General features: G+C 41.8%; 2 protein-coding genes and 1 long non-coding RNA gene across 11 annotated transcripts; 2 read left to right on the top strand and 1 right to left on the bottom strand.

Moving 5' to 3' along the window:
* The first annotated feature begins 17 nt into the window (after positions 1-17).
* SNRPB2 (small nuclear ribonucleoprotein polypeptide B2) lies at positions 18-10635 on the top strand. Of its 9 annotated transcripts, none has more exons than XM_008526606.2 (7): positions 18-140; positions 1845-1952; positions 2341-2513; positions 6436-6576; positions 7408-7458; positions 8886-8974; positions 9431-10635. In XM_008526606.2, exons 2-7 carry the CDS (start codon positions 1889-1891, stop codon positions 9588-9590), a joined length of 678 nt encoding a protein of 225 aa, XP_008524828.1. In that variant the 5' UTR covers positions 18-140; positions 1845-1888; the 3' UTR covers positions 9591-10635. The 9 variants fall into 9 exon arrangements, with proteins under 9 accessions (XP_008524828.1, XP_070444877.1, XP_008524825.1 ...); XM_070588776.1 differs by having other exon boundaries at positions 34-170; XM_008526603.2 differs by having other exon boundaries at positions 34-195.
* A 4980-nt stretch (positions 10636-15615) lies between these two features.
* Positions 15616-19282, top strand: OTOR (otoraplin). The gene is made up of 4 exons (XM_008526602.2): positions 15616-15871; positions 16228-16367; positions 17286-17396; positions 18235-19282. Exons 1-4 carry the CDS (start codon positions 15757-15759, stop codon positions 18256-18258), a joined length of 390 nt encoding a protein of 129 aa, XP_008524824.2. The 5' UTR covers positions 15616-15756; the 3' UTR covers positions 18259-19282.
* A 584-nt stretch (positions 19283-19866) lies between these two features.
* Positions 19867-27121, bottom strand: LOC139078138 (uncharacterized). Its single transcript, XR_011530937.1, has 3 exons — positions 27020-27121; positions 25425-25610; positions 19867-24958 (listed from the first exon to the last, which is right to left on the bottom strand). It is a non-coding gene; the product is annotated as an uncharacterized lncRNA (long non-coding RNA).
* Between the last annotated feature and the right edge of the window lie 403 nt (positions 27122-27524).

Genomic DNA, 27524 nt, shown 5'->3' with positions numbered 1-27524 from the left:
CCCGATTCCCGCCCGCCAGGTGTGCGCACGCGCAGAGACATGGCCAGCTGCCGTTGGAGTCCGCGGGGCATCGATCGACTCCGTGCTCGGCTTCCCGACTTGTCGGCGCTCGATTGCGGCGCGTGGCAGCGTTACTTCCGGTACGCGGCTCCGTTTCCGGCTTTCGGCTGGTACGGCGCGCGGCGGGTGCCTCGGGTGCGTTGTGGTGCGTTCTTCCTCGCTGCCGCTTGCCGCTGCGGCCGACGCTGCCCTGTGGGAGCTGGGCGTGGACGAGGCTGGGTGGTGGGGCCGGGACGCGTCGGCCGGGGGTTCGCGGAGGCTCGGCTAGGGGGCGCGGAGGTGACGGAGACCGGCGCTCTGGTCCGGGGACGCCCCCGAACTTAGGAGCCTTTCTCCGGTGGGGCGCGTTGGGGCCGGGGATCGCGTGGCCGCTTCCTTGTGCTTCCGGCCGGGCAGTGGGCGAATGTGTCTGGAGTGGCGGGAGGAGACTCGCGGGAACGCAATGGAAGATAACTGGCGTCCCTTTTTGTGCGAGGCGTTTACAACTCGCTGTGCGCCTTCCGGTGCCTTCTAGAGGCCCCTTTGGGATTGGGGAGGCGACTCCCGGTGGCCCTGCACTAGTCCAGGCCACCAGCAAACCTTGCATGAGGGAGTCCAAGAGCCTCTCCGCTGATCTGTCTGCCTCCGTTGAGCTCTCTGCCACTTCCCTCTCCTCTTTGGCGACCCCACTCCTCCAGGTTCCAGGTTAGGGGCTCGCAGGTGTTGGAAGCGTCAGCTTTCACCTTTTAACCCGCGCACGTTCACTCCCCGTCCGTGGCCTCTTCCCTTGTCAGTCATATACTCTTCACCTGCAGTGGGTGTAAATATTTGTGAACATGTGGGGCACCCAAGGAAATAAAGCAGGGTCACAATTTGCAGCTAAAAACAGTGTAAAAACTGAAGTAGTGAGGTGAGTGTGAAAGGAAAGTGCAAGCAACCAGAAGACAAGGGCTGAATTCTCAGGCCTGCTTATTAGCTGTGTGACCTTAGGCAAGTCCCTTAACTTGTAACAGCCATTAGTAACAGGTGCTCTAAGTGCTTACTGTCCGAGCAGGAACTGTGCTAGAACTTTATCTTACTTAGTCTTCTGAGTTCCTTTGGGTGAATGCTGTTACCATCCCCATTTGTCAGATGTGGGCCTGAGGGACTGAGGAACTTGCCCCGCAGTCAAGCAGCTAGTAGGAAGTATAGGTAGGATATGAATTCGGCTCTGGCTGGTACCAGAATCCGAGCTCTTAAGCATCCTGGGATACTGCTCTCTCTGAGCTCCATTCTTTCAAGTCGGTTCCAGTTAATCTGGGAGTCAGGACAGCTGGAGATGGTGTTTATAAATTAAATAATAGGTATGAAAGGCCTTTTTAAATGTACCCATGAAGTAGTGCGTAGCAGACTTCATCATTGTTCTATGTTAATAATTTTTACTGGGCATACCTTTGCTAGTTTCTTTTTCACTTTTCTTCAGATCTACTCAATTTTAAAGTAGTTGATTAAAAAATAAAAGTTATTTCATTAGGCAGATGGAAGAACAGCATCACTTGTCACATTTGAAAGATAGTGTAAAATAAATGTATTGAGTGAAATGTTAGTAAAATTTGGCTGGCTGCTGGTGCTCTACCAAGTTTGGAGCCTGAGAACTGTTCTCTTGTTTAAGAAGGAGGGCTAGCAAGTGCTGGAGAGCTTTTAAAGACTACCACTAAACTGATAATTTCTGATATTTGGGATTGAAAGAGAATTGAAAAGTTAGTAACGCCTCTGTTATGTCCTTATGCCGCACTACAGTATGTTAATCCTTCCTGTTTTAACAGAATAGTTACTGTCTCCAGACTGTTTGAACAATTTAACCCAAAACATGGATATCAGACCAAATCATACAATTTATATCAACAACATGAATGACAAAATTAAGAAAGAAGGTAAGTACTTTTTAAAAATGTTTGTTCACAGCCAAAGTGTCTTTAATTACTGCTGTCTTGAAAATGGTACTGCTTCGAGTCCTCACGTCTAGTCTGCTTTCTCAGTGCCTGAAATAATGGTTTGTTTCTTTTTGTGTAAGGATTTTAAGGCTTTCTAAAAATAAAAATAGGGGCTGAAAATGTGTTGAATCTGTTTTCACTCAAAGGTAAAATGGTTTCAGATAACTTTTTAAATTAGTCAATAGGAATAGTATGATGTTTTCATTAACATTTGTAACTGTATCAATAAGTAAGTACATGGTGGGGGAGGCACTCCATGCAGTGTCATTTTATGAAGAGTTTTGGCGTTGTTTCATTCACAGCTTGTTTCTCCTCTCATTTTTCCCAGAATTGAAGAGATCCCTGTATGCCTTGTTTTCTCAGTTTGGCCATGTGGTAGATATTGTGGCTTTAAAGACCATGAAGATGAGAGGGCAAGCCTTTGTTATCTTTAAGGAACTGGGCTCATCCACTAACGCCTTGAGACAGTTACAAGGATTTCCATTCTATGGTAAACCAATGGTAAGTCAATCTTAATATTTTGGCTTTAATTGATATTAATGGTATAGTAGATTTGTAAAAATACACTTGAAACTATGGTTATTGTTTTCTACTTTTAATTATGTGTTAAAACAAGTTTGGGTTTATTTTATTTGCATTTTTTATGAAACACAGTAGTAGAGTTTATAATGCACTTGATTTATGATAGTTCAAGTGGACAAAAACAAAATACATTAACATATAGAATATTTAAAAAATAATGTCTGTATAGGCAATATTTTTATCTCAAAAGAACTAGAAATTAATAGCTCAGAAGATTAAAAAGAAACCTCTGTTCATAAACTTGTGAAACAGCACAAAACAAAAATCCTGGGTCAAAGAGGAACTCTAATCTGAAGTTTCAGGAATTACTGATATATCAGAAGCTGTGCATTCCAGATAAAGCAATGATCTAAGGAAAATTCATAGACTTAAATTCATAGGTTTTATTAATGAATGACAATGAATGAAAATGAACTAGTTATACATGCAAAGTTTTAAACTCAGGAGTGACATAATGAGGTTCATGTTTGGCTGCTGGATGACGACTGGACTGTGGGAGGGCCAGAAGGGAAGTAGGGAGCTCAGTGAGGCGCCTGTCAGTGTAAGAGATGGTGGAGGACTGGAGCAGGGCGGAGACAGAGTGCAAAGCAAGGGCTTGTGCATGTGAGTGCATACACTGTACCTTGGGTATGTTCAGAGTGCTTTTTTTCTGGGACTGGAATGTGACGGGGTGGGTGTTGGGGGAAGAGTCAAGGCCCAGAGTTTTGAGGACCCAGGTCCTCATTCTGGTTCTACCGTTAACTGGCTCTGTGCCGGTGCTTGGTTTCACCCCCTGTAAAATGTAAGCAGATTGCCTATTCTTTGGTCTAATTCAGAGGTCAGCAAAACCTCGAGGAAGGATCAGACAATAAATATTTTAGGCTTTGTGGGCCACATACAGTTTTTGTTGCGTATTTGTTTGTGTGTGTGTGTTTAATAACTTTAAAATTGTTTAAAAAAAAGTCTTTAATTCATACGCGATAGAAAAACAGGTCACGGGCTGGATTTGGCCCATAGTCTGCAGTTCAGACAACTGGTCTAATCTCTTTATTTTACAAGTGAAGAATCAGGCGCAGAAAGGTTAATGGCCTATCTGGGTTATAATTATATTACCAGTGGCAGCATAAGGACTTTGGAAGCTTATCTCCTAACACTCAGTATTGTGATTTTTTTTTTCCTAAACTAGGAGTCTGTAAAGGGCCAGATAGTAAATATCTTAGACTTTGTGAGCCAGATAATTTCTGTTGCAGCTACTTAACTCTGCCTTTATAGCAGGAAACACAGCCCTAGATGGTATGCAAATGAATGAGTGTGGCAGTGTTCTGCCAGGACCTAATTTACGAAAACAGACCGTCTTGGCTGTGGTCAGTAGTTTGAGGACCCCTCTACTACACTGTTTACTTCTGGACCGAGCGCTTTTTGTCTGTTACTGGAGCAAGTTTTCTTCTTATCTTCTCTTTAGCTCTCCTTTTCCCATCATTTCCTACGCGACTGGGCACCATCTGTGTGGAAAGGTCTACCCCAGAAAACTGGGGGATTATGCCTACATACCCTAGTTTTTAGTTAATTGGCATTTCCTGAAACTAGCTCATGTTTCTTAGTAGTATGAAGAAATAGCATAATTGAGATCACAGCTGGCAAGAGCATAAAACTGGGTTTTAATTTAGATCTAAAATTACAATAATATGAGGAACACTTGCTTCCCATAGAGGTTTTTCAGGGCTGTTTTGTTGAATTGAGATGATAAGTTTGCATGTGCCTGTTACTCAAATACAGAAAAGCTGGAAATTGTTTGCTGTGTTGGGCACTGGCTTCACCTGGCCAACTAATTATTAAATCAATGGGAAAAATCCGTTAGACTGATCTTATATTGGAGGTATTTTAGGAGGTACATTCTCTCTCTTCAGGAAGGTAGCAGATAACTGCCAAATCTCCAGCATCCTGGAAGACAGAGAACGTCGTTCTTTGAGCTGTCTTGTTTGTATTTATTTAGGTGGTTTTAGTTACTCTTCTGTTTTAATTCCAACGTCCTAGATCAGAAATGAAGAAAATTTGCTGTAACTTGGAACTCAGAAGAAAATTACTGTGTAATTCAAGGACATTTAGTTATTTAATGCCAAAAATTCCTCAGTAAATTAGAACCATCTTCCTAAGGGCTTCTGTCACGAAACCTTCGGCATAAATGTAAATCTTGCCCCTTCTCTAAGCTGTGGGTAGACTTTTATCCCTTACAGGTATTTATTCCAGATCAAGGTTTTTCAACATTGACACTTTGGACATTTTGAACTGAACAGTTCTTTGTTGTGGGGGACTATTTGCTCATTGTAGAGCATTTAACAGCATCCCTCACCTCTGCTGCGTATCAGCATGTCAGCCAACAACATCTCCAGTCAACAGTGCCAGCTGTTCCCTGGTGGGCAAAATCGCCTCTGTTTGAGCACTACTGGTCTAGACCAGCCAGCTAAGAGCAGTGGCTGAGATCAGAGATTTTCACAGGTGACACTGTCATAAAGACAGACACAAGGTCGCCCACGATCTGTTCAGGTCAGGGAGAAGGTTGAAGACCCAGGGGAGTTGAGAGGGAATCCTTGGGACCAAGGCAGAGTTAGTCTAAGCCTGTCCTTTTGATTAGATGGTGACCTGCATGACCAGCAGAGTTGCTTGCAGGGATAAGTACCCTCGGAGCAGCCAGAGAAAGCCTCAGGTCCGAGGAGGAGCTGTGGGCCGCTTCCTCTCTTGTTCCCCAGCACGTTAATCTCTAGCTGAAGTGAATGAAAGGGAAGAATTGCTCTTGGTTTTGACGAGTTTCCTGCTTTCATACACAACTTTAGGATGTCACTTCTTCCCTTCAGACCGAGACCAAATTCTTGCTATGTAAGACAATCATAGTTAGTAATTTGTAGGACCATTGTGTTTTGCTGTGATCAGAGGTAGTTTCAGCTCTTTCAGCTCCAGAGAAGTGTTTCCTTGAAGTGAAAGTTGCAGTTTGCAGATAGGCACACCCTAGGCAGCAGTTTTAACTCCTAGGAAAAATTTGGGGACAGTTAATAGGTGTTAAATCTACCTGTGTGGTAATGCTTTAGGCCAGGGCCACACTACTCGAAGTGTGGACCCCACCATCCCCTTTGTGCTTGTTAGAAGTGCAGAATCTCAGGCCTCACCCAGACTCACTGCATCAGAATCTGCAGTCTTGCAAGCTCTCCAGGTAGTTGGAAGGCACGTTAAGGTTTATGAAGTGGTGTCCTAGAACAGTGTTTTGAAACACTTGCCTGTCGTCTCCCTGATTTATATTGTTCCTGCGGCTTAGAAAGAGTAAGCAAGTGGCCTAGTTGCTCTAGTTGTGATGCCATCTTTTTGTTTCCTTTCAAAGCATTTTAAAATTTTGAGTTGATGCCACGATTAGTCATTTCATTTAAAAACAATCAGATTCAAAGGAAAGTTGTTCTCAATCTTTGGTACTTTAGTTTTGGAAATGAGCACTTCTATACGATACTTTGCATAAGATGATTGACACATCCTGACCCTAGAGAGTCCCTGCTAAGAGATACACAACTTTCCAGCCCAGTTTTCTCTATAAAATGGAGAGAAGCAGTCGTGCAGGTACTTCAAACCTGTTTTTCCCATATGAAAGTCTGTGATTTTTCTTCTGATAAACACAGTTGAATCCAACTTTGTCTACATTGCGAATCATAGGCCACAATTTATTTTCACTTGGCTCTCAGTGTATTTGACAGATCTCCTTAGGGATGTGTTTAAAATTAGCTTGCAGTGTATTTGGGAAATGAAATTTGAAATATTAATGACTAGTGTAAACAGCTTTCAGCATAATGAAAAGTAACCTGTTTTCACATGATTAAAACAGCGAATCCAGTATGCAAAAACAGATTCTGATATAATATCTAAAATGCGTGGCACTTTTGCTGACAAAGAAAAGAAAAAAGAAAAGAAAAAAGCCAAAACTGTGGAACAGACTGCGACAACTGCAAACAAAAAGCCTGGTCAGGTGAGATGGACAGAAGGTCCTGTTCTTTTAGTCTTAAAAACTTAACAGGGAGTCTGTCTTCCCCTCAAGGGATAATCTTTGAGGGGTGTGTGTGTGCACATGCATGTTATGTGTGTGTAAATGGACTTTTGAGAACCTGGAGTGGTTGAGTTCTAATCCAGTGTCTATGTTTAAGCACCAACTTACAATATAAACCTTTACATATGCAGATTTATATTGAACAGTTTTATTTGAATTTGCATGACGTTTAGTTCCATGATTCTGCAAAATATGTTAATGTCTATTGGCTTATTTCTCAAGTTCTGCTGCCCGTAAGTAATGCTGTAGATATTATCTTTAATCATGAGTATTCCACTCAAAGCTCCTTTCTTTAAACAATTCAGAAATTCAAAATATAATGTAAAATACTAGATAAAAGTGAAATTATCCAAAAAGTAGTTACTTTTGGGTTGAAAGTGATCAGAAATGAGTTTCACTGAATATAATGTTTGACTTATGTCTAATTGTTTAAAAAAAGTAAGAAAGACTGGTTTTTGGTTCTTGGTTTTTCCATATATTTCTCCATAATTTTATACTTATATATTATAAATGTATGATATTAATATATTCACAATTTTAAAGCTTAGAGGTTAAATTTTATGATATAGTCTTTAAAGTGTAGGGCTAGATCTTTCAAAAATAACTGACAAATACGTGAATAATTGTTAAAGTGAAATTAAATGGAATAAGAAATCTGTTTAAATCAATACTGTTTTCATGCAGTAATGATGAACACCTCCAACTTTTTTAGAGTGATTGGAAATTTTAACTTTCCCTATTCCTTTTGTTTAGGGAACACCAAATTCAGTGAATACCCAAGGAAATTCAACACCAAATCCTCAGGTAATATTTTTTCCATAGAGCACTTACTTTTTAAAATAAAATTATAAGCCAATAACAATATATAACTTGCATGTCTCTAAAAACTGAAAATAATTCCATCAAAAAAACATAAGATGTTAAATTATGTAACATTTTAATATAGAAACTCATTCCTCAAAGTGTTTTAATTTTCTTTAAGAGGGAGAAAGCAAAACCTGACTTACTTTATTCCTTGCTTTCCGTATTGTATCAAGGATGGAATCAAAATGACAGAATTTAATCTCTGTGCTGGCCAGGGGCAGACATTCTTGTTTTCCGCTGTGTACGTACATAGCCCAGGGCTTTGCAGACCCACAGCCTGGGGAGTCTGGCCAGGTGACAGCTGTCTTCCATCCAGTCAGCTGAAGCACGCAGCCGTCTTTTCTCACAGAGCAAAGTTGTTTCACAGTTACCCTTGCTCTTACTTCCTCAGAACCAATATATTGAAGTCTCCTTATGCAGATGTTTTAGAAAGTCCTTACCAAATCTCCTCGCCAAAGGCCTTGAAGAGAAAGCCTCACTTACCTACTGATGGTTTCCTACATGGTTCCTCGGGTGCTGGAGTCTGGCAGGATCCTTGAATCCGTGGAGATTTTCCTCCTCTGATTTTAAGTTATTTGTGTTTTCTTATATTGTCTACTATGAAGTTCTTCTATAATTATAGGCCAGTTCACAAGTGCCAGCTTAATTCTGTCAGCTATAAATTCCTTACACTTCATCTTTTCTCCTCATGAAATGCGCCTGCAGACAAGGTTCTTATCCACAGGACTGTCTCTCTGTCGTGCCCTGTAACCTCAGGCTGCAGTATCTGATAGTTTAATAGCCGTGCCTGTTTCTGCTTACTTGTATGTAACTGGATGCTATCTGTACCTCATTTACTTGCAGAAAACATTAAAAGTCACCAAGTAGTGGTTCTAAGTGGTAATCTTTCTTAAATGCTGAGAGGTAGTAAATAATAATTCAGAGGAATAGAATATCTGAGTGTTATTACTAGGGTCACCAGCTGAAGAGGGATGACATTGCTGCCTTCTCTAGTTTTGTTAGGATCTTTCAATTCTGTAATCCAGATGACAAAATTAAAATTACAATTACAGCTGACCTCCAGGTGCTTAAAACTTAAATACTTTAAATACTGTTAATTAAATACTTAAAAGCTGTTAATAAGATTTGTGATCTTCCAAATATGTGTTAAGTGACTTGAATGTCTGCTTTCTTAGTTGCAGTTAGGTTTCTGTTTGTTTTTCTGGTGTAATTGTTTTTCAGCTTTAGTGTTGGATGTAGTACGATTTCATAAGCCTTCATAAACTGTGGAATGTAACTCTCTGAAGTTTAGATTTTAATGTAAGAGCCAGATGGCTTACAATCTTTTGTATACTTAAAGCTAACTTTGCCTTTTTTCTTTTCAATAGGTCCCTGATTACCCTCCAAACTATATTTTATTCCTTAATAATTTACCAGAAGAGACTAATGAGATGATGTTATCCATGCTGTTTAATCAGTAAGTCTTTCCATGAACAAGTCTGTCTGAGAGCCTCCTGCAGGACACATGGGACGTCTGTGGGTTGAGTCCATCTGTGTGTCACAACAACAGTTCCCTGCGGGGTCATTGCTTTGGTCTGGGATTAATCGTGAATTGAAGCCAGTCTGCTGATTTAGCAAATAAAAAGCTAAATTACCTGAAATGTTTGAATTATTAATTCTGATTGATGAGTAAAACAGGAAACAAAGCTTTGATATAATGACAAAAATAGAATTAGCTTACTGTTCCTGCAGTTCTTGCATGGTATTAATTACGTTTTAGACTCTCATCCTCAGGATTCTTGTTTGGATGTGATACTTTTCCTGGACCAATATCAGGAAATATAACAAATTTAAACACAAAATGAACATTTACGTATTTGATATCTTTCATATATTTGCATATATATAAATTGTTTTTCTTTTTCTTTTTTAGGTTTCCTGGTTTCAAGGAAGTACGTTTGGTACCTGGGAGGCATGACATTGCATTTGTTGAATTTGAAAATGACGGACAGGCTGGAGCTGCCAGGGATGCTTTACAAGGATTTAAGATCACACCGTCTCATGCCATGAAGATCACCTATGCCAAGAAATGACATTTGGGAGAGTTGTCTTTTCAAGGACTTGGTGTTATTTATAATGTTTGTTTTGATAACATTTGGTCTGGCCATTTTAAGAGTTGGGGCTTGAGAGAAAGTGAAACTGAAATTTTTGTGAGGGGTTTAAAAAATTGCCTAATCTTTCTTTAGCCTTAGTGAAGTATGAAATATGAAGGCCTTAATTTTGTACAGTAAACTTTTATTTGTATTCTATACATAATACTTCATTTTTTAGCTCAACTGTCCTATCACCAAATACTTTTGCTAGTCTAGAACATACCGTAAGGAAATAGAACTGTAATAGAGTGCTTTTCTAGTATTATTTTGGAGCAGCTAATGGTAGAGAAACATTGAACCATTTTAATAAAAGTAAAGGAGAGTTAGATCAAGCCCTTGATTAGATTTTCTGTAGTGTTATTTTTTATGCATATGAACTGCCATCTTGGAGTTTGTCTTTTTTTTTTAAATGAGTCTTGTATTGATAAAAATGATCATCCTGGATATTAGAAGAAAAGAAACTAAGACTTGGGCAGGATCTAAATTTGATCTTCTTCTTCAAATAAATGAGCACAGTATTTGGCTGGTAGTAGACATTTCATGAATCTTTTCATTCAGTGTTTATTGAGTAACGGCCATCTAGGAGTAACTGTATGTACTGTTTCCTGGTAAAACAGAAGGCAGGGGAATGCTCTCTTCAGACCTCACATTTCATGCTCTTATCCGCTTGAGGCAGGATTGTTCCCAAAGAAATTGGTTAATAGCTACCCTCTTTATTGAAAGACCTCCAAGGGAAAGATTTTACAATCGATCATCTTTGAAGACAAATAGGCTGACTTGCAAAGGGTTCCCAATCCTAGTCTTGTTGCCTCTTTGTAATTCTTAAACACCAGTGTTCAAATGTTTCCAGGGCTCATTTTCTTTAGCGTTTGATTTATACCTAAGCTTATTGATTTAGTCCCTTGCTAATAAAACAATGGATATCTTTAGAAGTGGACAATTTTTTGCATGGATAGCACATAGTAAAGTGACACTATTGATCGTTTTTTGTGTGTTCTTGTTTTAATATTTCTTTGAGCAAAACTTTTCCTTATTAAAATTTTTATACTTATGAAATGACTACTTTTAGAATTGAGTAGATTATCACATCACTCTTTTGCATATATAGGGAGGAGAACATAATTATTTTTCCTAAAACTTTGCCACATTCAGAGTATGACTCTTCTGAATAAGCTAGTTGTTGAGTTCATGTGCTTTTGTCAGATATATTAACTGAATTACCAGAAAAAGGACCATGCTCTTGGCTCTTACAGCAGTGCCAATTGCTATTCAGTTTTCTAGCTGTTTACTCTCAGTGGCTGTCGTTAGCTTGTCTGAGAACAGAAAATACTTCACAGACCCACCCCCAGTCAACGGCTGTCTGAGCGAAGGTAGAGAGGTCATTGTGGCGGGAGAAGTCGAGGAGGGGATTGTGTAGGCCTTTTTAGGGACTTGCCTATGCTCTGTGAATTGGGGAACTATTAGAGGATTTTTAAAGTTATTTACATACAGTACACTCATTTTAGTGTTCAATTTGATGAGTTTTGGCAGTTGTATACAGTTCTGTAATCATGATCAAGATGTAAAATGTTCCATCACCCCTCAAAGCCCTGTCGTGCCTCTTTGCAGCCAGTCTATTCCCCCATCCCCGACCCTAGGCAGCCGCTGATGTGCTTTGTATCACCAGGTTGTGCCCTGTCTGGTCGGCTGCCAAGGTTCATCTCTATTGCACCCATGAGCAGTTTGTTCTGCCAGTTGATGGGCATTTGGGTTCCAGTTTGGGGCTATTATGAATAAAGTGGCTATGAACGTTCACATATAAGTCACATACATTCACATACAGGTAGACATATGTTCTGTTAGAAGACTTCGAGCAAAGGAGTGACATTTGATTTACGTTTGAAAGCTTTATTTAGATACCATTTCCAATTTATGTAAAAGTTGCAGAAATAGTACACAGAGCTCCCATAAATGCTTCTGAACCATTTGAGAGTGTTGACCTGATTCCTCGTTACCCCTTAATACTTTAGTGTGTTTCTCCTAAGTACAAGGCTACCCTCCCACATAACTGCCGCATGACCAGCAAGATGAGAAAATATCAATAGTTCAGCTAATCCAGTTCAAATTTTGCTTATCTCCCAATAATCCAATCCAGGATTGTGCCACATGTGGTTGTCACGTCTTTAGTCTCCTGTCAGTTCCTCAGCCTCTCCTTGTCTTTCATGATCTTAATTTTATATAGAGATATCTATAAATATATATCTATGGACATATCTATACAGTTATATAAAAATGAGTTTACAACAGTACCTCTAATTGCAGTCCCCCAGCATGGAATTTATTCTAGCCTTCCCCGTTTCCTTTTTGTAACTCTCCACCAGTCGCTTTAACCTTAATATATGTGCTTATTTGCTCAAGTCTCCCCGTATGGAACCAAACTGTAGAAAGCAGGGCTTCACAAGGGAGGAAGGGGAAAGAAAAAGGAGCTAAGCTACACTTTGAAGAAGATTTGATCAAATTAGGACCTTCTGACCTTCACTTCTCACCCACCGGTGGGAGTGGGAGTTGCAAGGGGCGTTTGGAGGGAGTGGATGTTGCTATCTGTGTAATGCTATGGTTCTCAACTTTGGCTACGTGTTAGAATCATCTGGGAAACATTTTCAAATACCCATGCCTAATCTAAACCCCGTGTCATTTAAATCCTAATCTCTATGTGGGAAACCTAGTTATCGGTATTTTTTAAGTTCCCTGGGTAATTTCAATGTGAGTCATGGTTAAGAACTAACAAAGCAGATCTCTCTCTACCTTAATGAAGTAGGTTGTAATGATTAGATCATTAGTTCAAATTGTATTTGTCAAGGGCAGTATACTGATAAATAGAAGATAGTGTAAAATTGGAACCTGTTGTGAGAAGCTCACATCTCCGTTTTAAACTTTACGGCTTAAAGTACTTTTTGTTTAGGTATTTAACATGCGTTTTGTCCCTTGAAAATGTTGCATCCAGCAGAGACCTAGTGAAGAATGTGAAGCCCTGACTAAAGATGTTTGCTTTATTTGATATGCCCTTGAGCAGTTCTCATACTTTAACATTCTTACGAATCACTTGAGCATCCTGTTAAAACATAGATTCAGATTGAGCAGGTCTTTGTTAGGGTCTGAGTGAATATTTCTACAAAGTGACGCCAAAGTTGCTGGTCTGGGGACCATTCCCTAATAATTTAATGAGTCTTACTTTTGGCGATGTTATGAACATTTTTTTAAGTCTGATAAAACCTGGGAACTTTCCCCTGAAGAAAAAAAGTATAGGTGCATGTACACACCTAAGCAAATGATTTCAGGGGGATCATGCGTTTATTCAATGAATACCTATTTATAAGTGCCAAGTATTTTTCTGGGAGCTAACAATAGAGCGAGGGACAAGCTAGACATGATCCCTGTCTCATGGAGCTTTGATTGTAGTGTTGGGGGGCAAACCACTGCTAAGTAAATAAGGCATGTCAGACAGTGATACATGCTTTAGGACGGTGTGCCACCATCAAGTGATGGGTGGATTGGGTTGGAGGAGTGCAGGGAGTGGCCCTGTTAAACTGGTGTGTCCATGGAAGCATCTTGGCCAGAGACCTGGATACCGGTGCCTGGAGTAAAGCATCCCAGGCAAGTCAGCGCAGTGGCCTGAATTAGAAATGAGGTTAGCGCTTTCAAAAGTCAGAGAACAGCTGGTATGGAAGGAAGAGAGCAAGTGACAGGAGGTGACTTTAGAGGAGCAGGGAGGCCAGATTATACAGGGCCTCGTGGGTCATGGCGAAGGGGGTGCTTCCCCCCACCTGCTTGCCCAAGCCTAGTTTTTGCCCCGAAGGGATTCTCGGCCTCCATTTTAAGAACTACAGACTGAGAAACTGATGTAGGAACTGAAAAAAAAAAAATGTCTTTTGGGGATTAAAGCCTCAGAAAATACATCTGAAAATCGAGGAAGGAGGTAAGTAAACTGGGGACAGAGCCCTATTCTGGACTCCTAGTATCTGCAGTGTCTTGAGCATAGCAGTCAGGCACAGCTGCTTGTTGAACTACTGCAAATTTAAATTCCTATTTGCAAGCAAAATTTTTCAAAGAGGTGTCTAGTTCCATTCTGTCCCTCCCCTAGCAGAAGGCTAGGACATCCCAGGTCTGCCCAGGACGCGCTCAGGAGGCTTGACATCACTTATCTTTACTTCTCCACCTTCGAATGGCCAATAATGGCTTCGTCTTGGCATCAGCCTCTCTTTGCTGTGTTGTTGGGAGCGCTCAGATGTGGCTCTAGTGAACGTTTCACCCTGCTCTCGGGGAGCTGTAGCAGCGTGGCAAGCTCAGTTTGTGCAGTCCCCGTTTCTTAAAGTGCCTCTTAAGTGGTAATTGTCTTTTAACTCTCCTGTGCTGCGGGCTGACGTGAGACTAACAGTCTGTAAAACAGCTGCCCAAGCAGGATTAAGAAGATTTAATCAACGCTTTAGTTTTCCCAGAGATCCTCTTAGGCCCCTAGATTATAGGAAGGAAAAATGCCCTGGCATTCTGCTTCCAAAGATGATTTCTAACTCATTCTTTCCTTGAAGCGAAGCAGGAAATAAAGGACTTAAACTCCCAATTCTGTTTTGACAGTTGATGAATGGAAACAGCACCGGAGCGCAATCCTGCTGCAGAACCTTTAGACCAGGTGGGTAAGACAGGCGGCCCTGGCCTTAGCTGGGCTTCAGTTTCCTCATCTATAATGGAGATACTGAATTAAACAAGCTTCCAAATCAGGGCCAACTGTATAAAAGATCCTTCCCTGAAAATAACACATACCCCCCAACCCTGCCCCCACCCAAGCAATAAAGCTTTATTATATACACATGCACGCAAACACATGGCCAAAAAAATCAAACTTTTTTATTACACTGTAAGTATATTTTGCTTTCCCAGTCTATCCCTTGAAAAATAGTTTTGTACAGAAATACTTTGTAAGTTCAATTCTTGTCTTTCATTTTCTGAGATGACCACATTAAGGGGAAGGAAGAAGGAGGGTCTGCTCGGAAACCTCATCGTCAACCACGTTGGACAGGGCATCCTGACTCAGGCCTCAATTCTGGAAATAACCAGAGGGGGCACCTTATGAGAGAGGTGACAGCCCCAAACGCCCTATAACAAGCAGCAACCCATTGTCCGTCTTTCCTAATAGAAATTAAACCCTTGGGACGTGTTTTTATTCACGGTTGTCTCTCTGGTGCCTAGAACAGTGCCTGGCACACAGTAGGTGCTCACTGAATACCTGTTGAGTAGGTGGAACCAGGTATTAGTGCTTTGACTTGGTGACTTCTAGCAGGGCCTTCTTTCCATGGGAAAGATGCCTGAAGTAGGCAATGTGGGGTGGGGGGTAACACACACCTCTAACTTTACTCCCTTCTCTATGATCCGTGATCCATGAGCATTTGAGACTGAATTTCAAGTCTCAGAGAGAGAAGGTGGAAAGAAGATTGTTCTATTTTTCCCAACCCACTCATCCCTCCCTTCCCTATTAGTAGGGTCCGGTTGTGACAACAACTAGTGTGTTACAATCCATGTCCACCCCAAGACAGACATGACTTGTAAGAATCCTATCATGAATGATTCGTAAACTTAAGCATCCTTTATTTATCTATTATATAAATCCTAATGTTTATTAATTGGATTTGTTTAAATAAAAATTATTTGTACTAAATATATAATCTCACATATTCAACAGATTCCTACAGTTAACACATCTTTGCTTGTAAGTTGAAGGAAAATGAGAGTTGAACGAAAAAAATCTTAAAAAGTGATTTAAAATTCTCATAGTTCCTTCAGCGATATCCTGCTGGTGCGATAAAGCACAGTGAAAGTGGTTTTAACAACAGTGGACCGTTTTGGATATCATCTGGATATAAAAAAGACATAGAGTTCAAGTCTCTTTGGAAAATCAGATGCCAAATAGCCCCTGGAGCCCAGGAGCTGTTATGAAAGCAGAGGAACGGTAGACACCTTCCCATTGGCCAGGGAGATTTAGCCAGATGTCTGGCTTTCACATAAAAGACAGGAACCACTGAAGTCAGTTTCTACTTCCACCCAAACGGCGACAGCAAAACAGCAAAAAAAGAAGATGGCAAGACTCTTGTCACTTTTCTTCCCAGGTCTTGTGGCCATATGTGCCGTGCATGGAATATTCATGGACAGACTTGCTTCCAAGAAGCTCTGTGCAGATGACGAGTGTGTCTGTAAGGACCTCTTTATGCCTTTCATTATCTTTCTATTATAGAATTGAAAAAATATTCACTAACAGCATAAAATCTAACTGTACTTTGAAATGACTCTTCCCTAATATGCATATGATTGGCATTGCTTCTCCTGGTCTGTGCTTCTGGTGTCTTACTGTGGAGAGTTCACTTGCTAAGACCCTGTTGGATGCAGCTTTAATACCTTGGCTATCTTGCTCTTCTTGAGTTGAACACGAGCTGTAACCTGGGAGGGCTTCGTTGCTCTGATTTCCTAGTTTTCTGATATGCTCTGCCTTTTTACTGTTATAAAATCCGGGAGCCTAAAATGTAGTCATTTCAATGTTTTTTTCTTCCAGATACTATTTCTCTGGCCAGAGCTCAAGAAGATTACAATGCCCCAGACTGTAGATTTATTAACGTTAAAAAAGGGCAGCAGATCTATGTTTACTCAAAGCTGGTAAAAGAAAATGAAGCTGGAGAATTTTGGGCTGGCAGTGTAAGACGAGATTATTAAAAACATGCCGACATCTTGACATATGTTGCTCTTAATTTTTCCTCTATTAACTGTCTTCAATGCATCTTAACGTTTAGACTAGCTGTTAAGAACAGTGTAGAGGTTACAGATGTAAATGCAAAAATTCATGTGTGTTTGCTTTTATTGCATTTTAAAGAAACAAAAGATAATTTCATAACATAACCAAATGTAGGTTTATGCGATGTTTTGGCAAGAAAAACATATCAAACACATAGAGGCTTGAACATCCCAAAGCGTTTGAATCTTATTCAAAAATGTTTGAGCAGATTTGCCAAGTAAAAGTCATATGTGTTGGCAGTCAGTCTACGTTTCAATATTTTTAAAGAAACTTTAGCATCCTTTTTAATTCCAAAGACTCTGCTTTCTTCAGTAAAAACATGCAGGAGTGGCCCCTGGGGAGGGATGAAACAGGATTAATTTACTGTCCTCAGCTGCAGCCCCACAGATAGATTTTCAAGTAATGAAGAATTAAATCTTAAATTCAATCAAGTATCTGTTTATTTGAATTTTTCAAAACTGAGAAATATGAGTCCTTTAAAATAAAAATATCTATTTACTTTTTCAAAAACTTTACTGAGTTTATTTACTTACGGCTTCCAAAAAGACTTCAGGAAGCTCACAGGACTGCATAAAACAAAAGAATGCTAAAGTAGTGTCACCAGCAAGACCGAGCCACCAAAGAATAGATGGACAATTTCTGTGGGTTAAACTCGTTGCTACAGGTAAACTACAAATTTGGCTCTGAGCCTGCTGTAATCCAGAGTGAAAATCGAGGCATTGGTAGTTATGTAACTTGCATTAATAGCAAACAGGATGTCTGAGGATTTCTAGAAGACTCATGTGAGCCTTCCCCTGACTGTTACGCTTCTGGGCACTCAGGTTTATGGTGATCGCCATGAGGATGAGATGGGAACCGTGGGTTACTTCCCCAGTAACTTGGTTGAGGAGCAACATGTGTACCAGGAAGCCACCAAGCAAGTCCCCACCACGGTAAGCATCCCAGATGTGGCCAGAGAAGGACCCAGATCTTGGGGTACTGTAGGCTGGGGTTATAAATGCGTCATGTGACTTACCAGATGTATCAAGCAAAGCCCCCCAACTTCCAGTGGTGACGTGTCTGAGATAGTGAGGTTTCAGGGAGCATTATACCTACTAACAAAGGTTGAAAGATTAGTGCTCCACTAGTCAATTTTTGGTTTGGATGCAAGTTATCCTGGAAAGGAGTCCATGTCACAAAGAAAGAAATCAAAATAGTATTAGCTGACTCTTACTGATGGTTATACTTATTTGCTAAAAGACTTGGGCTGAGAAAAAAAATTAATGCCTATATTTAACAAAATCAAAACATTCTGGAAAAATCTTTGAATGCCTTACTTTTGTGGTAGATAGACTCTACTTATGTATGAAAAAAATTATACTCTTTTTAAAGCCCTGGGGTCTCACAAACCCAGGACAGAAATAAAAAGATCCCTTTTGAGCTACTTGGCAAGGTGGTTGTTCTAAAGCGATTCTCCTGGAGCTAATTGCTGTAAGAAATAATTCAAAACATTGCCCAGCCTACACAAACGGGACTCGCTTGTCATTGCTTCTTAGTGTTGAGCTTGAATGTGTCAAATAACCATAAATTAAAAGGGTATTTGAGAACCTTCATTTTCAGTAGTTTTTGACTGAAGGTGATAATTATGTCATACGCTTTGGGGTTCAATCTTTACTTCTTTTAAATCCAAATTTCCCTTTGATCACAGATGATTTTAGATAAAGAACCTGCATCTGTTTTCCTTCCCTGCTTGCTCAGTTCAATCTTTTTTTTGTTTTTGTTTTTTTCTAGGATATTGACTTCTTCTGCGAGTAAGAAATTAGACAAATCTGGAGATAGAAAGGAAACACCAAAAATAAAGGAAAAATGAAAATAACCAAAAAATATATGTCCCTAATTTCTGACTTTTGTTTCCAGGGTTTGTTACCTCACAGGAGGGCTGGGCCTTGGGGCCGGAGGTGGCAGATAAAGGAGGGTTTTCAACTCAGTCTCGTTTTTTGCGGGCCTGGTCTTCGCACCAGCTGGGTGGGGTGATGTTTGGCTCAAGTGGGCAAATTGAAAGCAGAGAATTATTTTTCAATTATTTTTCAGCCTAGAGAATCTTCTCTTACACAGGGATGCATAGCGAAGATGGTTTATTTGTAGCTATTTCTAAATAGTAATTCTTTCCAGCTCTTTGGCTCCCTGTATAAACTTGGTAGGTCACAGGTCTTCCCTTTGGACATGATATTTTCTACTTAATTTGTCTCTCTGGCTAATTGGAGTGTTATAATGTACCTGAAGGGGTTTTAACATAAACGAATACTCTAAGATTGTTACTTTTAATATTTGACGTCTTTGGGGTGTGAAGCTGGAGGGGCTGGGGGAGAAAAAGCTGTCATTTCAGACAAATTATTTCTCACAAATTATTTAAATTGAGTAATTTTACCTTATAAATGATCAATTTACCTCTCTCCAAGTTTTAAATAAGTATGTGTGTCTGTAGTGGTGGTGGAGAAGTTCACGAAATATTTTTAATGAAAGAGTTTCCCCTTAACATGTGCTGTCACTGGATGTTAGGCAAGCTTCAAATCAAAAGACACAGGAAATAAAAATGTCTGTGGGTTATTTTCTGTACTTCTATTTCAACTTTGAATTTCCTCTTCCTGTGTAAATCCCCCAGTCAAGGATGATGCGTCAAGAATCTGGTGAGGGGATGCAGATTTGGTGGTCCCAATGGATCCACACATTTTTCTATATTTAACTGGAAATCTGCTTTGATTGTGTACTGCTAAAGTAATTCTTTTGATGTAGATATGAGTTTTTGTTTACGTGCAATTAAAAGGCCTGTACTATTCTCAAAAAAAATTCATAATTTCTGAGTTAAAAAAATTTTTTAAACATTTTTCACTTTGGGGTATAGAAAGTCTGTGGGAGGGGCCTTGGGAATAGGGTTTGTTCTGCAGTTTTCTGTGGTCTGGTCATCCCACAAGCATGAAGAGGAGGTCATGAAGGACAAGGTGAAGACTTGGACCACAGGGTCATTTTTCAGCTGTGTCCACTGTGACTGGGGGAATATGTTTTTGCCAAAAGTCTTATGGAGATTATTCAAATAAAGTGGTACCAAAAAAAAGCCCCGAAACCCAAACCCAAACCCACTAGCTTATTTGTTTCTATCTTGGGAGGCAGGGGAGTACTAACTTTAAATGCCATCCAGGTCTTGGAATGCAAAATGCCATCCCTGGACCAGCCCCAGAGTGGGCCTCACCTGGGAGCTGGTTAGAATGAGGAATCTCGGGGCCCACTGCAGACCTGCTGAACCAAAATCTGCATTTTAACAGGACCCTCAGTTGATTCGCATACACATTGTAGGTGAGTAAAAGTTTCTTTCTACCCTTTTAGGTTCCGTGGCTGGACCTAAGAATTAAATGGACATGAGGCAGATTAATGGGAAAAGAGCAAAAATTTTACTTAATATCTTTATATGAATGTGAGTCTTCAAAAGGAAAATGAAGTCCTGAAGAAGCCATTCTGCCCAAAAGCTTATTCTGTACACAATTTTAAACAAAAAACAATAAATTGTGGGGATGTGACAAGACAAAAGGGCTTGGGCCTGGGACAGTAAATTGTGGGACAGTCACTAGGAAATATGTGGGGGAAACTAATGGAAGGTGAGGGTTATTTCAGTAGGTTTGTCCTCACAGGTCCATTTCAGCATCAACGCTCGGTCCCTGGCGATGCGAGTGTTCTTCTCTTCCCGGCACAGAAAGGGCACCCTACTCAGGGGAATTTTTATGACCTGCTTTTAGGTAGAAAGAGGGAGGTCAGAGGGCCCTCCTCCCTCTGCTGCTTCTTAAGTGCCTTCAGCTCAAAACAATCCATAGGCCAAAGTGGCATCTTGTGAGGTTTGTTCTGAACCCCTTCAACGTTAGAGACTGAGAAACACTGATTTTAGTTCCCTCCTCTCAACTTACACATAAAGAAACAAATAAAAAACCTAGAGAAGCTGAGAGTTGAAGCAACTCCCCCAAGACTAAGCGTTTGATGTTCCTAACCCAGCACTCTCCGGCATCACAGGCACGTCTTGGTAGTCTACTGCTCTCTACCCAGAGAAGAGGGGGTAAGTGCTGGAGGGGTGAGGGTTTGGGGGGTAATGGGGCCTCTGGGACCCATTTCCACTTGGGGAATCTTTCTTCCTTCCTTCCCACTAAGAGCAAGGACATCTTAACACCTCTACGAGCTTGTCAACCACTGACATTGTTGGTTCGCAAGCTGGTGAGTTCCCCAGGTGAAATCTGAAGCTGGGCCCTGTACATGGAGGGCAAGGGGAGACCGAAGAAAGAGGCAGGCCATTCCAGATTGCCAGGTGGCAGTTTTAATAAGCAAGGGCACTTATTTATGAGCCTTGTCTGGGGGGCCACAAGACAAGTAGATCTCTGCACCTGCCCACCAGATTCTTAAAACTACACAGAGGCCTTACCAGGGTCCAGTCACCTATCCAGTCCAGACGTCTCAGCACCTCACTCTCTCAAGGCTGTGTCCTTGAAATGGCTGCTAGTGTGGGAATAGTGGGCGGAACATACATTCCAAGGACAGGGGAGGAGGTAAGGAGGCTTTGCTTGACCGGCTTCATCTTGCAGGTCAACCACGGCCGTGTCCTCTCAATGATCTCCTCCAAAAGACCTTAAAAAAAATCTAGGCCTAGGGATCCTTGAGGGAATTCTAGCTTCTAGGTTTCCTTGATATCTCCAAGCTGATGGATGCTTGTTTATAGATACACACACACACACACACACACACATAGTTTTAAAATTTTACTATGTAGCTTGTACTGTCTCCCTGTGGGAGGGAACTAAGAAATTTGATTTGCCATCCCTGACCTCACAGAACATTGTCGACGAAAACAATCCATAACCAATCTATAAATGAAAATTTGGGTGAGTTTATTCTGAGCTGAAATCTGAGGACCATGGCCCGGGGCCTTTCTTCCCAAAGGAAGAAAGGGCACCAAAGAAGTGAGGTATATAGAGTGGTTATATACCCCGAAATAGGATGTTTCACATAGGATTGAAATGTCCCTCCCACAATAGTCACAAGATTGCCCTGTCAGCACAGCACTTGATGGATACAGCACGTAGTGGGTCTGCTCTCTCAGAGGGCGTAGCAGGAGGCAAGCCTATTGTCTCGAGCTGGGTGGTCACAGGTGAGCACAGCAATCAGTTTCTAGCCTGAGGAAAGATGCTTAATCCTTAAGGAGATGCCAACGTTGGGAGGGGGAGGGAAGTTGTGCCTTTATTTCAAGGGCCTTTGCTCTTGCCATAGGGAACATCTAAAGCAGACATACAATGCATGCTCAACAGCCACGGTCAGGCCCTTTTGGAAAGACAAGGTCAGGCCGAATTAGGTTTATACCAAATGGCTTCCTCATATTCTCCGATATATCCTATTGCTTGCCATTTTTATTTGTCAACATGGAGAATAAGACTTCCACTGTTACTGAAACCAATGTGGGTTCCCTCCTGGCGAGTTAAATCAGAGTCTCCTCCAGAAGTAGTTGTCTCACAAAGTAAGCAGTATTTGCAGCAAATAGGAGCCCATGAGGAATCATTTCCAGAGTCAGGGTGTCCCCGAACAAAGGGAAGCAGGGACCATTTCGGATGGGGAATGAATATTCAAAAGGGAGAGTGGGGTATTCGCTCGCACAGGCTCAGTTAGAAAACATGTTTCCACATACACTGCAGGTTATGGCAATAAGGCCTAAGCTCCTTCTGGAGAGATCTTAGCATTAAAATAAGGCAAAAGTCATAGGCGTAGCTCTTGAGGTGAGGGCTGGTCTGGTTCAGGCTGGTTGGTGATTGCATCTCCTCAACATAACAAAAGGGAAAAAACGTTTGGAAAAACAGTTAAATGCTTCCAAACCCACCCTTGAGTTCCTCAGTGCAACCAGTCAGTGACACCACTTCTGGATGAATAAGGAAACAATGCTGGGGAGTGGATATGGGGAGCACAGGCAAGCAGGTTTCATGAGCCAACTTAGGGCAAGTGGTAGACGTTACCTAGAGCAGAGCTGTTCAGCGTGGCTACCAGCGCAGGAAAAGAAAAGTACAGAAACTGGTCAAAGGTGAGAAGAGTCGGTATGGTAGATGCTGACGCAACAAAATGAAATCTTGTTTAAGGGCAGTGTAGAATTGGTGGCTCAGAAGAGTTGGATGATGAGGACAGAGCCCAGGGCACCACGGAGTAATGTGGGTCGTATGTGTCCTACCTCTGCATGCTTGAATAAGGTTATGACGCTGCTGGACTTCAGTTTTCTTGACTATAAATGGGTAATAACATCTTCCTTGCTGGTTGTTGCAGGAGTTAAGTGCAATGTGTGTACGGGTCTGGACATAGTAGGGCCCCTAAGTGGCAGGCACTATTACCTGATCCAAGAGGGCTGGATGGAGAATGGCCTCCCCTGGAGGAGTTGTGCTTTAACCTGCCAGATGCTTCACTGGTGAGAACTTGCACTTACCCTTTCAGACCATCTCGGATTTCTAAATCAAAGATTTTTGTAACACTTTCCAGACTGCATAGTTTTTCTAGTTTCATTAAAAAAAAATCACCTGAAGTTATCTGAAATAGTCCCAAGTCATTCCACTAGCAATTTGGTGACGTAGCATGGAGTGTATAATTTTGATTTGAAGCCCCAGTTCTGGCCATAGTCCTTTATCAGCACCAACATGTGAGGGTCATCCATACCTCAGTGAGGAATACCACACCTTATAAAGATCAACGCATTAGAGTCGATATATAATTTGCTTATCTCTAAGACCTACAGCGAGGTGGGTGTCAGCATGTAAACTAATCATCTTTAGGCTCAACAAAGTCGAGTTGTCTTATTTGTCTATAGCCATCGTAGCAAAGGTGTAACCAATAACACCTCTTGGGAAGCCAACCCCAAAAGGAGAGCATCCCACCAGAGTGTAAGCCCCTTGGGTTCCCACAGCTTACTGGCCCTGGCTATGACCTCAGGGGGGGGGTGTGTCCCTCCACTCTTCTGCTGCTGGAAGTTCACGTCTCTGGCTGGACATTTTGACCCGCACTCTGATCAGAGCCTTATACAAGGGCCAAAGCACATGACAGCCCAGGTGACCACCGAAGAAGAGAGAACACCTCCATGGACCACAACAGGTGCCCACCTGGAGAATGAGGTCCTGTGGCTTCCACTCCTTCTCTAAAAGAGTATGCATGGGTGCGGAATGCATACTAATTGGAAGTTTATTCTGGATTGACTACTAGAGTATATGACTTTATATTGGACACACGTGTGTTGTGTTAAATAATCTTATAATAAATACAAGTAATTAGAATAGGCTACATCTGATTGGTTCTCCCATATTATGTCAAAGCCAGTGGAAAACCTGTAGTATGAACTCCCCCACATCTTGAGGAATAATGGCTCAGACTTCTGTTGTTTGCGTGACTATGTCCATGTCATTTAATCTCTTGCTTCCCAATTCACTCATCTACACATGGGAATAATAAGGCCTTTGAGATTAATAACAGCTAACTTTGGGGGTAATTATGAGGATTAAATTAAATGAGACATCGTATGTAAAATCACCAAGCACAGTGCACAGTAATTGTGTAAATAATGGTAGTAAAATTAACTTCAAAATGCGAGGCTTTTAAAACATTTTGGAAACCTTTGAAGAACTACAGTTCTTTTTTTAAGTGAATCAAAAGTCTATCTTGAGACTCTTTTCAGAACACTTTTGTTTTCCTCCACAGCATTTTCAAAGTTGTTTGCAAGGCATACTGCAAATGCTTAGCACAAAGATGCAGACACACACATGCAGGCACACACACACACACACACACTCACACACACGAGTTGAGCAAATGTTTTACTCAATGTCTGGGATGGCGCATCTTCCCTGGCTTCATTATCAGGGAAACGTCTTTGGTGCTCTGTCAAAGAGACATCTAAAACCACCTGGGTAAAAGAGAGAGCGCCAGGGAGATATTATAAACCCCAGTGGTCTCCTACTTTAAGTCCTTCCCTCCTGCACTCTCCTGCGTCCTCAAAGAATATCACAAATGGCAGGAGGCCGTCGGCCTTTCCCTGCCAGCGGACACACAGCCGATAGCGACTTCACTTGATTGCAGCTGCTCCTTCGAGTGCTCACAATTGTGACATGTCCTTGACTGAGACATAGGTGGCCAAGGATCTTTTTGAGTAAAACCCTTGTAGTCCTGCAGAAACTATTAACGTTGACCTAATTAACGAGCCTACAAATCTGTAGGACATCTCATTTCCAGAGCATAGTCTTTTCAATTCACTTTCCTGGCTACTTCCCATGAACGAATATTCAGCAAATGGCAAGAAAGGGCAGTTTAAGGCAGGGCTCTGATTATCTGCTAAAAGCACTGACAGCTCATCCCGGCACATTGCGTGGCATATTCCTGCTGTCCTAGCATTCTTTTTGTTAAAAGTCGTACCTCTTGTTGAAGGGGCAAGTGGTTGAGAGTGGTACTTTTGGTTTCTGCAAACCTGTAAGAGGTAAATGAGAATCCCCATCAGGTATTAAGATTAGAAAGCTATCCTTTAATTCCTGACCATGAATTCCTCAGACCTTTCCTACCCAGGCCTAGCAAGGGTTTGTCAGACTTGCTATGTGAAATGGCAAAGTGAAATGGAGTAAGTAAAGTGTTTATAAGAATGATCAGGCCTCAAGTTGACATTTACCAGAACATCTAAGTTATTGGGGTCCACACCTCTCCTCCCTGCTCCAACTGCTTTTGTGAAGACAAAAAATATTTTGTTTGTGCAAAAAATATTTGAGTCACAGTTGACTTAGTTCATTGTTCGCAGTGTGACCAAATTCAGCTGCAGTCCTTGTGCAGTGAAGTTTTAGGAAACTCTAGCATATTTCATACGCTTAGAAGAAAGCTAAGTAGAAGGTGTCAGTGCCTTTGGCATCGCCCTTTCCTGATCCCTGATAAAGGTGGGCACTTACTGTTTCTCGTGTTATTGGCTGAGGAGGTGCTTGTGCCCTTGTGGACCTGGTTCAATATAGGCTCATTCATGTAGTATTTAAACAAATCTCTGGAGGGAGTGGGTGTTTCAGCTCCGAGTGGAGAGAAGAAATGGAAGCGAACACTGGGAAGAACATCTCATTTCTTCAACAACCAGCCTCATCCGCCTGAAATGGTGAAAAAAAGAAGAGTAAAAGAAATTACACAGCTAATACTGTTCTGTGTTCTACCCTGAAACACAATTTTCATGACTTAAGGGCCTTCCCATGCTAAGATGTCCTCTCGGCTGCGTCGCCTACAAGTTCCACGGTGTATCAGTAATTTAATCAGGAAAATCACATATTGATCCACAGGCTTTATATAATCTACCCTCTAACTCATTATTAACGGAGACAGAGAATGCTCCCCAAACCATGATTTCAGTATTTTTCTAAATGGAAATGACTTTTCTGTCACACGTGAGCAATTGTTTTAATCATTTTTCTCAAGTGAACGCTACGCTAAAGTCAGTGTGCTTGGGGGGTAAAAAATAAGCTGATGCTACCAATCTCTCCCCACCTTTCCCGCCTCCCATCTCTTCTTACCCGCCCTCACCCACCTCCTATTTGCTTCAGCACATGAATGTATTCTGGCCAAATGAACCAGTTGGGAATGTTAATTTGTCTGAGCAATCCTATGTCAAGCTGGAAAAAAAAAAAAAAAAAAAAAAGGCTATGCCAGCTTTTAGATTTCTACAAACCACAGCAGAAAGCCTGGGTCATAGTCCCTGGGGGCCCACTCGCCGCCTCCTGGACTCTCATCACTCAGGGTTTGTCAGTTCTCCTCCTGCTCCTTCTCTCCTCCGCTCCTTGTGACTCCAAAATGATTTTGGGGTCTTCTTTTCTGCCTCCAGATCTTTCCCCAAGCCTTAAGGTACTGCTATTAACGCCACCACAAATGGATTAGCAGGCATAGCCTGAGCCTTGCCTCCCAAGGATGGTAAGCAGACACACAGGTTCCCGGGAGCCAGCCTCAGCCAGGCTCAGAGGGACCGGAGCCAGACTCACAATGCTGCTCTGTCCTGCAGGAAAGGGCAGAGGGGTGCTGGGCCACTCTAGGTGATACATGTTCCCAAATCCCACTGTTGCCTGAAGCAGACAGAAGAAAGGAACAGACGTTTCTAGGGCACGAACAGTAAACCAGTGTCTTTGATGAGGTCCCCCCCAAACAGACCATGAGATGAGGATTTACGTACAGTGATTTATGGACGAATGACTCCCAGGGGAACCAGGTTCAGGGCAGGAAGGGGAGGGAGCCCGAGAAGGGTGCAACCTCAGGCAAGGCCCTACAGTGGCTGGCTCCTACCTGATCCCACCGGGCCTCGAAGTGCGGTAAATTACACCTCAGGGTCTGCCTGGACTGAGGCAAGGAAGCTGAGCTTTCTTCTGGCCTGTTGGTCATTGATTAAGCATTGTGGTGGGAGAGCATCATCTCCAGGCAGACCTGGCTCTCTCTGCGTGTGGGCAAAGTGGACTCAAGGAGGCTGTAGGTGCTGGGATGCATGACAACGTTAGAGGCATTTGCTGGGAGCACTGACCTTATCTGCTATATCCCAACTCTGCACAAGGTGCTTTTCATTTCATTCCATCCTTACAGCAGTCTGTGAGCATGCGCGAGTGATGGCTAATCTGGTTTCAGATTTCCTCCTTGATCTGCTTCCACAGACCCTGAAACTGTCAGATGCGTGAGCTGTAGTGAAAAGCTTTGGTTGGACTCGGGTGACATCCAGTGGTGAGCTTTGGATGTGGCACACAGAGAGAAATTTCCCTACTTGAGTCAGGAACCTGGGGTGAGCATCCTTCGTCCTTCATGGCCTTTAGAATCATCAATATCAGGACGGCCTCCTGGGGTGGACTCTGAATACTCCACCCCTCCCCAACACATACAATCCTAAAATCTGCTCATCTCACGGCATAGACGGGTGTATTAATATGCCTTTATTCAACTGATTTGAAAATTCACACCTTAGCGGAAAGCTGACATTTCGCTTTCAGACCTGTTATATGTGTTTGCCTTGGATAGAGTTTATAGATTGTTTTAGT

Source organism: Equus przewalskii, chromosome 21 (assembly GCF_037783145.1).
Source record: "Equus przewalskii isolate Varuska chromosome 21, EquPr2, whole genome shotgun sequence".
Taxonomy (NCBI): domain Eukaryota; kingdom Metazoa; phylum Chordata; class Mammalia; order Perissodactyla; family Equidae; genus Equus; species Equus przewalskii.
This window is presented reverse-complemented; position numbering and strand designations above follow the sequence as displayed.